General features: G+C 39.3%; 1 protein-coding gene across 2 annotated transcripts in view; it reads left to right on the forward strand.

Moving 5' to 3' along the window:
- Window positions 1-12,766, forward strand: part of MET (MET proto-oncogene, receptor tyrosine kinase) — a 93,015-nt gene extending 80,249 nt beyond the window's left edge. For both annotated transcript variants that reach the window (XM_021716727.1, XM_008066339.2), the window contains 2 exons: window positions 11,627-11,763; window positions 11,876-12,766. In XM_021716727.1, the coding sequence (XP_021572402.1) occupies window positions 11,627-11,763; window positions 11,876-12,101 (363 nt within the window). In that variant the 3' untranslated portion in view covers window positions 12,102-12,766. The remainder of the gene's footprint in view (window positions 1-11,626; window positions 11,764-11,875) is intronic.
- Window positions 12,767-13,267: the final 501 nt, after the last annotated feature.

Here is a 13,267-nt window from a genome sequence, read left to right on the forward strand (position 1 = left end):
GCCCCAGGGCAGCAAGGACTCCAAGAAATCTGGAAACTGTAACGGAGGAATGTCTATCAGTAAGGGCATGATCCCTGGAGCTAGCTAGAAAGGTGCCCTCCTTTATCTACAAGGTCCATCCTCCTCTCACAAAACAAGCTTTAAAAGGCATGTGCCGGAGCACTGAGGATGGGAGAGATACTTACCTGGCCATCATACCCTCCTACACCCTAAGGAGGAGGTAGCATCTGAAATGGGACTCAGCCAGGCTCCGTGGCTCAGCCTATAATCCCAGCGCTTTGGGAGGCTGAGGTGAGTGGATTGCCTGAGCCCACGGGTTCGAGATCTACCTGGGCAACTTGGCAAGCCTCATCTCTACAAGAAAATCAAAAAAATTGGCCAGGCATGGTAGCGCACGCCTGTAGTTCCAGCTACTTGGAAGGCTGAGGCGGAAGGATCGCCGGGGCCCAGCAGGTCAAGGCTGCGGTGGCCAGGAGCATGCCACTGCACTCCAGTCTGGGTGACAGAGTGAGACTCCAACTCAAAAAAAAAAAAAAAAACAAAGAAAGAAAGAAATGGGACTCAAAGGATAATAGATTTGGGATTGGGAAGCTGGGTGAATGGAAATATCAGTCCAGGTGAGGCAAAGGAGCAGGAAAGTATAAGCATCCTTAAAATTCTAAAGAAACAGTACTTACTTGGTGGCTTGGCAAGAATGGAAGGCACAAAGTGAAGCTGAGAAAAATATATTTACACTAGATCATAGAGGTCCTTGAAAAGCAAACTAGAGAGTCTGGAATATATTCTCTTGCCATGTGGAAACATTAAAATGTAATCAGATTAGACTACAATTCCTCATTGTGTAAGATGATCTGAGTAGAGGAGGAGGATGAAATGAGAATATTGAAATAATGCAGAAACAATGAGAATGGAAAGGAAGAGATGGAAGGAGGAGCATCTCAGAGGTAGTCAATAGTATTTATCAAGGACTCAATAAAAGTCAAAGAGGAGCAAACTTATATGTTGGTGCAGTTTTTAAAAATGTGAAGTGCAGGAGCAAAAGCATGAATAGAAAGAAAAATATCAAGTTGATCCTTGAACATATTGAGTTTGACTTGAGAGTAAGATATTCAGGCAGAGACGTCCATCATCAAGCACTTGGAAATGTGGATCTGCAACTTTTCAAAAAAGGTTGTATTTGTCGGCCTGTGCTGTGATAAAAAGATGCCATAGACTCGTTGGCTTAAACAAAGGAAATTTATTTCTAACAGTTCTGAAAGCTAGAAGTCCAAGATCAGGGTGCCAGCATGGTCAGGCTCTGGTGAAGATTCTCTTCCGAACTTGAAGAGAACTGCCTTCTCACTATGTTCTCACATGGCCAAAAGAGCAAGAGCAAGTTCTCCAGTGTCTCTTCTTAAAAGGGTACTAATCACATCAAGAATGCCCCACTGTCATGACCTCATCTAAACCTAATTAACTCTCAAATGCCCCATCTTCAAATACCATCAATTTAGGGTTAGAACTTCAACATATGAATTTACAGAGGACACAATTCAGTCCATAGCAGGGGTCAAGGCTGGGAATATACTTCAAAGAGCCCAAAGCAATTATTCAGTAGAATCTACAAATAAAAAGTAAGGGTAAAGAATAGTGAGACAAGAGACCCAAGAGAAGAGACTACTATGAAAGCCAGAAAGTTTCCAGAAGAAATGGGATGGCCAACAGGGTCCACTGCTACTCAGTGCGCTAGAAGGATCTTGGAAACTGAGTAACTTGAGGAAGTTGAAGTTCTAGAGTGTGCTGAGGAGCCCAGGTGGTGAATGAAATGAAAAGTATACTTATTCTATTCATATGTCATAAGTCAAGAGGACTGTGATGTCTGGAGGCAGAGAAACATTTGATGTTTCAGTCCTTGAGAATGGCAGTTAAAAAAGAAAAACACTCAACCCCTTGATGTCAGCAAACAAGGTGAGCAGAAAATAATGTTCATGGAGGGCATGGACTTGAAAAGAGAAAGAATTGGCAGCTACTTTGAGAGATGACTGGCAGAACAGGATCTGAATGAGGTATTGGGAAATGAGAAGACATCTCACCTGCCTCTCTGTGAGTCAGCAAGGAGGAGGGGTGTGGCCTCTATTGGTAAGAGTTTCAAAGAAATTGTGGTCTTCAAGTGAAAGTTGAGTTTCAGTTCCTGTGAGGAGGTAGAGAAAACATTAGTGAATAAGTTGAGGTGACTGGGAGTTTGATTTCAATAAATGTGTCACATGCCATGGTGGGGGAATGGGAGTTCAGGGTGCATAGGATGAATAGGAGAAAGTGATAGGACATGATACAACTTAACATCTGGGATTTTGATTCTGAAAGAAGTAAAAGAAGTGGGTGCTAGAGAGAGAGGCTAGGGATATGTTTGTGATCATGGCAGGTGAAGGCGTAAGGTAGGGAGAGCATACTGTTTATTCAGACCATCTTAGTCTCTTTTTTGCTGTCACAACAGAATACCACAAACTCAGTGATGGATAATGAATAGAAAAGTATTTGGCTGATGATTCTGGAGGCTGGGAAGTCCAAGATCAAAGGGCCACATCTGGTGAGGTCCTTCTTGCTGTAACATAGCATAGCAGAAGGCATCGCATAGACTAGAGAGAGTGCAAGAGAAAGCAAGAAGGTAGCTTTTACAACAAACCTACTCCTGCAATAATGAACTAACTCACTAACTCTCAAGATAATGACATTAATCCCTTTTTTATTTTTTTTTTTTTGAGTTGGAGTCTCATTCCATTGCCCAGGCTGGAGTGCAGTGGCATGCACACGGTCACCCCAGCGTCAACCTGCTGGGCTCCAGTGATCCTTCCACCTCGGCCTTCCACATTGCTGGATCTACAAGTACATGCTATTACTCCTAGCTAATTTTTTTATTTATTGTAGAGATGAGGTCTCACCATGTTACTCAGGCTGGTCTTGAACCCACAGACTCAGGCAATACTCTCACCTCGGCCTCCCAAACTGCTGGGATTACAGACTTGAGCCACCGTGCCCTGCCTTATTAATTCATTTATGAGAGCAGAGCCCTCATGACCTAATCGCCTTTTAAAAATCCCTCCTCTGAACACCATTGCACTGAGGATTAAGTTTCCAATACATGAACTTTAGGGGACACATTCAAGCCCATATTAAAGACAAAATAAACCAATTTTTAAAAGTAGGCAAAAGATTTGAATAGACATTTTACCAGAGCTATATGAATAGCTAGCTAATAAGCACATGAAATGAAAACATTGGCCCATGTGAAGGCCTATACATGAGTGATTACAGTAACATTATTTATGGTAGAAAAAATACAGGAGCAATCCTAATGTCCATCCTCAACTGGTGAATGAATAAACAAAATGTGTTGTATTTATGCAGTAGAAAACTTTTCAGCAATATAAAGGAACTACTGATGCATGCTACAATGTGGATAAACCTCAAAAATATTATGTTAATTAAAAGAAGGCAGACTTTCAAAATTGCATATTGAGTTATTCCATTTATATGAAATTTCTAGAAAGAGGCAGAACTTTAGAGACAACACAAAGCAGTGGTGGCCTGGGGCTAAGGGTGTGAGTAAGGATTGACTACATAGACATGAGGGAACTTTGTGAGGTGTTGAAGTGATCTAAAATTGAACTGCAATGATAGCTACACAGCTATATACATTTATTAAACATCATTGACTATATACTTACAATTGGTGAGTTTTATTATCTATAAATTATAACTCAACAAAGCTGTTTATAAAAAAAAGAGCCTGATTAAATTTTGGATCTTAAAGGCAAGAGCTGGGATTCTGAGCTTTTTCACACACACACACATTACTACTACTGCCTCCCCGACAAACACACAGCACAGAGACCAAGGTTTCTTACACAGCCACAGTCCCTCAAATACTTGACTGGAAATTTACATAAGCTTCTGCAGCTATTTATCCCTCCCTCTCATTGAAAGATACTGAACTGTGCTACATAAAGGCTGAGCCTAAATAACCCATACACAATGCTGCTTTGGCAAATAGTTACTGATCGTATGGATAAATTTGCACCATTTCACTTCCATGACAATATAATCTTAAATGTTGACATGGAACATTTCCAAAAGCACGTAATAAGCTGTATGCACGTTGAGACCTACAAGCAAAAACTTGCCTGCTTGTAGATCAGGTTCATTTTCCAGCAAATGCCAAAAATGGAGTTCAGCTAAAGTCTGAATACTCTTTTTGGTTTTTATTTTTTTACCTTTATATTTTTTATTTTAAATTGTGGGGTACAATTCAGGGTTAGGTATACAAATATTCATTGTGCAGGTACCCTTGTTGATGAGGTGTGCTCCCCGCCTCCCAGGCAGATTCCCACTACTGCCAATCCCACCTCCTCACCCAAAGTCTGAATACTCTTTAGGTCCATTCAAACAACATCAGAGCAGCACTAGACTTGAAATTACTCATACTTAGTACAAGTTCTTTCATGACGATCTTTATTGACCTCTCAATTGTTCAGTTCACCTGGCTGTTCTCATCTTTCTGCCTCATCTTTCTGAGGCATTTAACACTATCAGCCACCCCTTTCTTCAGGCGTGTGCCTGTAATCCCAGCTCTTTGAGAGGCTGAGGCAGGAAGACTGCTTGAGCCAAGGAGTTCAAGTCCTGCCTGGGTAACATAGCAAACCTTGTCTCTGAAAATAAAAATCAAATTCTTTCCGGCCAAACAGGCAATCTCTCACCTCCTGTTTTCTATTAATGGCATCACCATTGTGCAGTTTAACTACTCACTCATCTTAGTATACAGTTCTTCAAGTTTTGACAAATGCATGCTGTCTGTAACCAACACTCCCACAATCAAGATATAGAAGAGTTCCATCATCCCAGAAAATGTTCTTATGCCTCATTGTAGTCAACCCCTACCCTATTCCCAGGATCTAGAAATCACTGATTTATTTTCTGTCTCTATAGTTTTGCTTTTCTAGAATGTCACATAAATGGAATCATGCAGTCGGTAGCCTTTTGAGTCTGTCTCTTTTCACTTCATATATTGCATTTGAGAACTATCCATCTTGTATCAGTAGTATCAATGTATCAGTAGTTCTTTCCTTTTCATTGTGTTTTTTTACCATCTGAACCATTTTTAGGTGTACAGCACAGTGTTAACTTTATGAACATTGTTACACAACAGATCTCTAGAACTGTTTCCTCTTGGCAAACTGAAACTCTCTCTTCATGGAACAATAATGCTCCTTTCCCCCAGCCCAGCCCAGCCCCTAGAAGTTGCCATGTTTGTTTAAGAGTTCAACTACTTTAGATATCTTATATTAGTGGAATCATGCATTATTTGTCTTTGTGTGACTGGCTTATTTCACTTAGCAGAACGTACTCACGTTTCATTCATGTTGTAGCATGTGGCAAGACTTCCTTCTTTTTGAGGTCTGAATGATATTCCACTGTGTGTTCTTTGTCTGTTCATCTGTCAATTGACATTTACATTTCTTCCACCTCTTGGCTATTGTAAATAGTGCTGCAGTGGACATGGGCATGAAAACTCTCTTTGAGATACTGTTTTCAATTATTTGGGCTATATTCTCAGAAGTGGGATTGCTGGATCATATGGTGATCCTATTTTCAATTTTTTTAGGGACTTCCATATTATTTTCCATAGCACAATAGTTCATTCCTTTTCATGTCTAAGTAGTATTTTATTGTGCACATGCACCACATTTTATTAATCCGTTCACCAGTTGTAGGACATTTGGGTTCTTTGCAGTTTTAGGCAATTACTTGGACATAATTATAACAGCTGTGGTATTTGCTTAAAAGCTTTTTGTGGGGGCATAATTTTTGCCTCTTGAGTCAATACCTAGGAATAAGACTACTGAGTTACAAGAAAAGTATAAGTTCAACTTTGAGAAACTACCAACTGCCTTCCAAAGTGGCTGTATCATTTTATGTCCCTACCAGCAATCTACAAGAGTTCCAGTTCAGCATCTTCACCACACTTGGCATTGCCAATATTTTAAATTTAGCCACTCTAAATGTCTTTAGGGGTATCTCATTTTCTTCTTAATTTGTCTTTTCCTAATGACCAACGATGTTGAGCATCTTTTCATGGGCTTATTTGCCATCTTTATATTGCCTTTAGTGAAGTGTCTACTCAAAGCAAAACTGCACTTAAAACTTTTTAAGTTTTAGAATTTCTTTTCTAAGCGTTTTTTAAATTGGCTTGTTTATTTTTATGGAGTCATTAGAGTTCTGTGTTCATTCTGGATATACGTATATGTCTTCAAATATGTGTCTTTGCAAATATATTTTTCTAGTCTGTGGACTATCTTTTCATTTCTTTACTGGTATCTTTTTTTAACATTTTTTATTTTAAAATTGTGGGGTACAGTTAAGGGTTAGGTATACAAATATGCATTGTTCAGGCACCCCTGTTGATAAGGGGTATCCCCCAATCCCCAGACAGATATTGAATACTGTTAATCTCACCTCTCTTCCCCTCCATGCCCCCCCATAGTATCCTGCCACTGTCAATCCTTTTCTTATAGTATTACGATAGTTGTTCAAGGTCCACTTATAAGTGAGAACATGTGATACTCAGATCTTTGTTTCTTTGAGAGATCACTCAGTATTATAAACTCTAGTTCCATCCAGGTTGCTGCAAAATTCATGATTTTGTTCTTTTTTATGACTGTGTAGTATTCCATCGTGTATATGTACCACATTTTTTTAATCCAGTCCTCTTTTGATGGACAGCATGATTGGTTCCAGGTTCTTGCTATTGTGAACAATGCTGCGATAAATATATGTGTGCAGGTATCTTTTATAGAGTAATTTGAGTTCTTCAGGGTATATTCTCATTAGGGGAATTGCGGGGTCATATGGGAGGTTGATATTCAGAGCTTTTAGGAATCACCACACTGCTTTCCACAGAGGCTGCACTAGTTTACACTCCCAACAACAGTGTAGATGTGTTCCCTTTTCACCACATCCTCTCCAGCATCTGTTATTTTTTGAGTTATTGATAATGGCCATTCTGACTGGAGTTAGGTGGTATCTCAGTGGGGGTTTTAATTTGCATCTCCTTGATGATTAGTGAGGTTGAACATTTCTTCATGTGTCTGTTGGCCGCTCATAAGTTTTCTTCTGAGAAGTGTCTGTTCATATCTTTTGCCACTTTGTAATGGGGTTGTTTGTTTTTTTCTTTTCAGCACATTTGAGTTCCTCATAGATCTAAGATGTTAGACCTTTGTCAGGCATGGAGTTGGCAAATACTTTTTCACAGTCTGTGGGCTGCCTCCCTGCTCTTTTGATGGTTTCTTTGGCTTTGCAGAAGCTTGTCAGTTTAATGAGGTCCCATTTGTCTATCTCATCTCTTATGGCCCGGGCATTTCGGGTTTTGTTCAGGGATTGGATGCCAGTTCCAATTTCCATAAGGGTGTGTCCTGCATTTTCTAAGGTTCTTATGGTTTGAGGTTTTACATTTAGGTCTCTGATCCATTTAGAGTTAATTTTTGTGTATGGGGCTAGATAGGGGTCTTGTTTGAATCTTCTGCATGTGGTCAGCCAGTTTTCCCAGCACCATTTACTGAATAGATTCTCCTCTCTCCAGTGGTAGGTGGTGGAGGCTTTGTCGAAAATGAGTTGGTTGAGAAATTGAGGTTTTGCTTCTGGAATCTCAATTCTATTCCATTGGTCTATATGCCTGTTCCTGTACCAATACCAAGCTGTTATATTATAGCTTTATAGTAAAGTTTGAAGTCTGGTAATGTTATACCTCCTGCTTTGTTGTTGTTTTTGGTTTTTTGTTTTTTTGTTGTTTTTTTTGCTGAGGATTGTTCTGGCTCTTCTTGGTTGTTTGTGTTTCCATATGAATTCCTGTATTGTTTTTTCTAGCTCTGAGAAGAATGCTGCTGGTAATTTGATGGGTATTGCATTAAATCTGTAGATTGCCTTAGGTAAGATGGACATCTTCACAATGTCGATTCTTCCAATTCATGAGCATGGGGTATTTTTCCACTTGTTTGTGTCATCTTTGATTTCTTTGGGCAGTTTTTGTAGTTTTCATTGTAAAGGTCTTTCATGTCTCTGGTTAGGAAGATGCCAAGGTATTTCTTTTTTTTGTGACTATTGTGAATGGGATTGTGCTTTTTATTTGGATTTCTATTTGTTTATTATTGGTGTAAAGAAATGTGATTGTCTTTTACACATTTATTTTATACCCTGAGACTTTGCCAAAGTCTTTTATCAGTACAAGGAGGTTTTGACAGATTTTGTTGAAAATTTTACCAACTGAAAAAATTTTTATCACTTTAACTTTTTTCTTTCATCAGTCCTGGTTTTGATGTTGCATCTCAATGTTGCATTCAATTACTTTTGAATGCTCCATTCTACCTGTCTCCATTCCTTGCTTACCTCAGCAGTGATCCTTTTTATCACTTTTTATAACCGATAACTGTCTCTCACATCAAATAACTGCTTTGATAATCACCTTTGGTAAAATTAGGCAAGAGATTCTTCAGATGAGCTGACTGTTAGTAGTGCTCAGATGTTCAAAATGGCTTGACCAATGCCACACAGTAAGCATGAATGTGAGAGTTCTCATTTCCTGAAACTAAAACTGGTTTCTATCATCCCTAATGCACATGGATTGTACACCTCTCTCCCCTCACCACACACACCAGCTTCCATCCTCTTGATCAGCTTCCTGGTCAGCATCACTCTCCTTGCTAGCTCCTCTCTCTCCTCTCCTGTCAGCCCTAGGCTACTCTGAAGGGAGTTTGGGATGCAGACAAGATTGTTTTTCTGGAAACTGCCTTCCTTCTTCTCACATCCTCATCCCATGAGTCCTCCAACTCTCCTCTGATACCCAATTATTGCCCAAGTCCTAGAATTCCTCAGAAATGTACCAAATTCTGCTCCCTTTTTTGGTGGATTTCTCTCCAGACAAACTAGATACAGCTTAGGCTATCAGATAGGGTGACTTGATCACAGAACCCACCAACCTCTCAGAACTTTGCTTTCCTCATCCTTAAAACAAACCAATTACATTACAGCATTTAGCCAACTACAATTCATTATAAGGATTTTAAAAGATAATGTTTTTAAAGGATATAACGCCCATACATAAATCATTATATGATAGAACATTCTCTTTTGCCACCCTAATTCCAGAGTAAAGCCTCATGAACTTCTGCATTGCAGGTATGCAGTGATGCCCCTCACTTATTCATATTTAGATACCTCTTAGCTGGTGTCCATGTTGTAGATCAGCTTCTCCTTTTTGACTTAAGCATAGTGCTTACAGATGCCATCTCCTGGAGCACCACTCAGTCATGTCCCATGATTTTAGTCTAACCTACTTTCAACACTTAAAAGCCTGGATTTGGAATCTGTCATGCTCAGTGATCTATCACAGAAACAAAGAACTGAGTACCACATGTTCTCACTCATAAGTGGACCCTGAACACCTATCATAATACCACAAAAAAGAGATTGGCAGTAGTGGGACACTGTTGGGCAGGGGGACATAAAATCAATAAGGAGGCCCAAACTTCACCTGTACTTAGCCCACTTATATACCTAATCCTGACTTGTACCACATATCTTTAAAATAAAAAATTAAAGCTTCCACAGCACAGACCCATTTCAGCCCTATCTATCCCTATTCCAACAGGTCAAGTGGCATGAGCTATTATAGTCATGGTTCAATAAGACACACGTGTCGAGCCCAAAGGATTGATAGGCAGACACTGGACACTACTAGTGGAGGGAAGGAAGAAGGAGGGAGGGGAGCACGTAGCAACACACTGGGTACCTGGTCCACTATCGGGGGAGAGAGGGCCAGCTAGAAGCTCACACTTCACCTGCATGCAACTTTCTTATGTAGTAAATTCTCACTTGTATGCCACAAACTCTAAAATAAAATAAAAAACACATGTGTACTCTTACCCTTGGGCCACTCCCTCTGCCTAGAACTCTCTTTCTACCCTCATATCACATGTAACTATAAAACAAATTCTCCTTCTACCTCAAGACCTGCTTTACTGTCAACTCTCTTCCTGAAACCTTTCTCAGTACCCCACTATTATCTCTCTGGCTTTTGACAACCTTTGGACCTTTTTGATATTACTGCTCTATATTACAGTTATTATCTTATTTTCTCATATGACAACTATCTGTGCAATACTCTAAACCCTGTTCATTCAGCCCTGGGACCTATGCAGTAACCTATGTGTATGTGATCAAGGGTCAACAGAGGCTCGTTACATTGATTTAAATTTTAATGCAAATTCTAGAACTTGAAAGCTAACACAATGATGTTGTCAGAAGTGATTCTTAAGATTCTCAGGCTTTGAAAACTCCCATTTTGAAAGGCTGAATTGCACAGTAAAGTTGTCTAGCTCCTACCTGCAAAGGGGTTTGTGTCTTCTATTTGCATCAAGGTAGTCTATGGTCTTCAAGGACCCCTGCACTTGGGCAAAGGGAAAAGTCATTAATGGAAATTTGTATCAGCAATGACAATATCTACCTACTTCCTTCTTGCAGTGACAGTGTGCAAAGGCATGCTTATTCTCCTTCTCATTGAGTGTTACAAGCTACCCTTGCCTCTCAAGTTTATTTTTCCTACTCCACCTGTATGTTCTAAATTATTTTTCCTTGCCAAGCTTCTTTTTCTTCAGGGCCTCATTCCTTTCCCCTTACATTTCTGACTCTGGGAGTGGTCTAGAAGTATTATAAGCAAGAACTGCCTTCCTGGGACCTTTGCACAGGGGTGACCTACCCATGTTACTTACTCTCCTTGTGTCATTCTTGCCTATGCACACGTCTAGGGGGAGATAATATGTATGACCTGATCTATTCAGAATTAAATCAAGAAATTGCATATTTAGTGAAGTTCAGTAGACCAAGAAATACCAAACGGTCAAGAACTCTTAAATGTTTTCCCCAGTGTGGATTCAGATGTATTGGAGAATTTATTAAGTCACTTAACTTCTCTGTGTCCCTGTGATCTCCCTATAAAGTACTGATACAGTTGTTTTATATGAATCTAGTACTTTAACATCTTCATATTACAGTTTTATTGAAATTAATTTTCAATATGAAGACCTGTTGCCTAGTAGTCTTAGAGTTTCTAATTTTTAATGTGGATTTTTACTTTGACTTAGATTTTCTCTTTTAACATTAACATTTAGATATGATTACATTTCTTAAAGAGCATTTACATTCTTTTTGAAATTCCACAAATTTAAATTCCCAATGGCTTTCCTTATCTTCTTCTTTTACTAATAACATAAAATCATAGTGAGGCTATTGGAAGAGAGAAGGATAAAAACATGTTAGTGCTTTGATCCCACGAGAGAGAACTTAGAAAATCTTAATCATCGTGTAGACTTCAGATATTCTTTTTGAAAACACTGTATTTATTTGTAATCTAAACCCCACGTGGTTTCAACAAGTCATGAAAGTATAACTTAAAAATTACCTTTAAGGAAATTGTTGCCTCAAACAGCAATCACATGGAATGCGTTAACCCAGCTTAGTTATCAAGACCTGCTGATTTCCTTTCATATTAGTGTGGTCACACTTCTCTCACCCAAACTCTCACCTTTCCTTGTTTCACTAGTGGTCCTTTGGCGTGCTCCTCTGGGAGCTGATGACAAGAGGAGCCCCACCTTATCCTGATGTGAACACCTTCGATATAACCGTTTACCTGTTGCAAGGCAGAAGACTCTTACAACCCGAATATTGCCCAGATCCCTTGTAAGTAGGAATTGTAACAGAATCTTTTTTCTGTACCTCTTACATGCTTTACTTTCACAGAAATTCTTGCCCTTCAAGGGGCCTCTTACAGCATTTTTTCTTTCTGAAACAGGTATGAAGTAATGCTAAAATGCTGGCACCCTAGAGCTGAAATGCGTCCATCCTTTTCTGAACTGGTATCCAGGATATCAGCGATCTTCTCGACTTTCATTGGGGAGCACTATGTCCATGTGAATGCTACTTATGTGAATATAAAATGTGTCGCTCCATATCCATCTCTGCTGTCATCACAAGATGGACGTTCACATCCGGACACTGATGATGAGGTGGACACATGATGGTTGGATACCGCACCAAGTCCCCTTTTGGAGACATCACAGTACTAGTCCAAACATCAGTCCATTCTTTGTCCAATCGTGTTTTCACTGCCTGGTCTTTGAACGGCCATCGATAATTTTTTGCTTTTGCCAAAATTGCACTATTATAGGACTTGTTATTTAAATTGCTGGATTCTAAGGAGGCTTTTATTCTGACAGAGCAGCAGAACCAGAGCCTTGGTCTCACAAACCAGAGACTAACAGCCTACAAGCTGTGATGACACTCCTGTTACATTGAATCCAAAACCTTAACTCTTGGTTGAATTTTTTAAAAATCAGAGTCCCACTTGATTTCATATGTGGAACTGAAACAGTGAATTTTGAAGGCTTCTTGATCATAGAAAGCTCAGAGGAGATGGTAATATCCAAAACAGACGTAGCAGCCCCAAGATCAGGGCACTCATTTAGAATTCCAGATTTTAAAAAAATCTTTTGTGTGTTCTATGGTCACTAACATTTTTCATTACTGATGTTGCCATTTGCCCATTAGGTAAGACATTCCCTTTTAAATTTTTGTATGCATAGAGACGGTCACGGTGGCTCACTTTTATAATCCCAGCTACAGGAGAGGATCGCTTGAGGGCAGGCGTTCAAGACCAGCCTGGACAACATAACAAGACCTCATCTTTACAAAAAAAAAATTGTTTTAATTAGCCAGGCATAATGGGGCACACTTGTAGTCCCAGCTACTCGGAAGGCTGAAGTGGGAGGATCACTTGAACTCAGGAGTTTGAGGCTGCAGTGAGCTATGATTGTACCACTGCACTCCAGCCTGAATGACAGAGCGAGACCTTATTTCTGAAAATAATAATAATTGTATACACATTCCTTTGTTGGAGAAGTATCCATAGGATCAAAGTAGTCTATGTTTCAAAATAGCATGACACAAAATGTGTTTATAAATTAACAGGTATATTTACATATTGTACATAGATGACATTAAGAAGATTTTTATGAGATAATTTAGTTACAATGAAACATTTAGTTGTCATTTAAAAATCAACTGAGAATAATGCCTCTCTGATCTAATGAACGTGGACATTTAGCTGTTTTGTCTGTATTTTTTTTAATGAGAACTTTGAAAATGAAACAAGTAACTTGTGATGATAAATATTTTTTAAAGGTAA

Source organism: Carlito syrichta, unplaced genomic scaffold, assembly GCF_000164805.1.
Source record: "Carlito syrichta isolate Samal-C Ts95f unplaced genomic scaffold, Tarsius_syrichta-2.0.1 Scaffold308881, whole genome shotgun sequence".
NCBI classification, from domain to species: domain Eukaryota; kingdom Metazoa; phylum Chordata; class Mammalia; order Primates; family Tarsiidae; genus Carlito; species Carlito syrichta.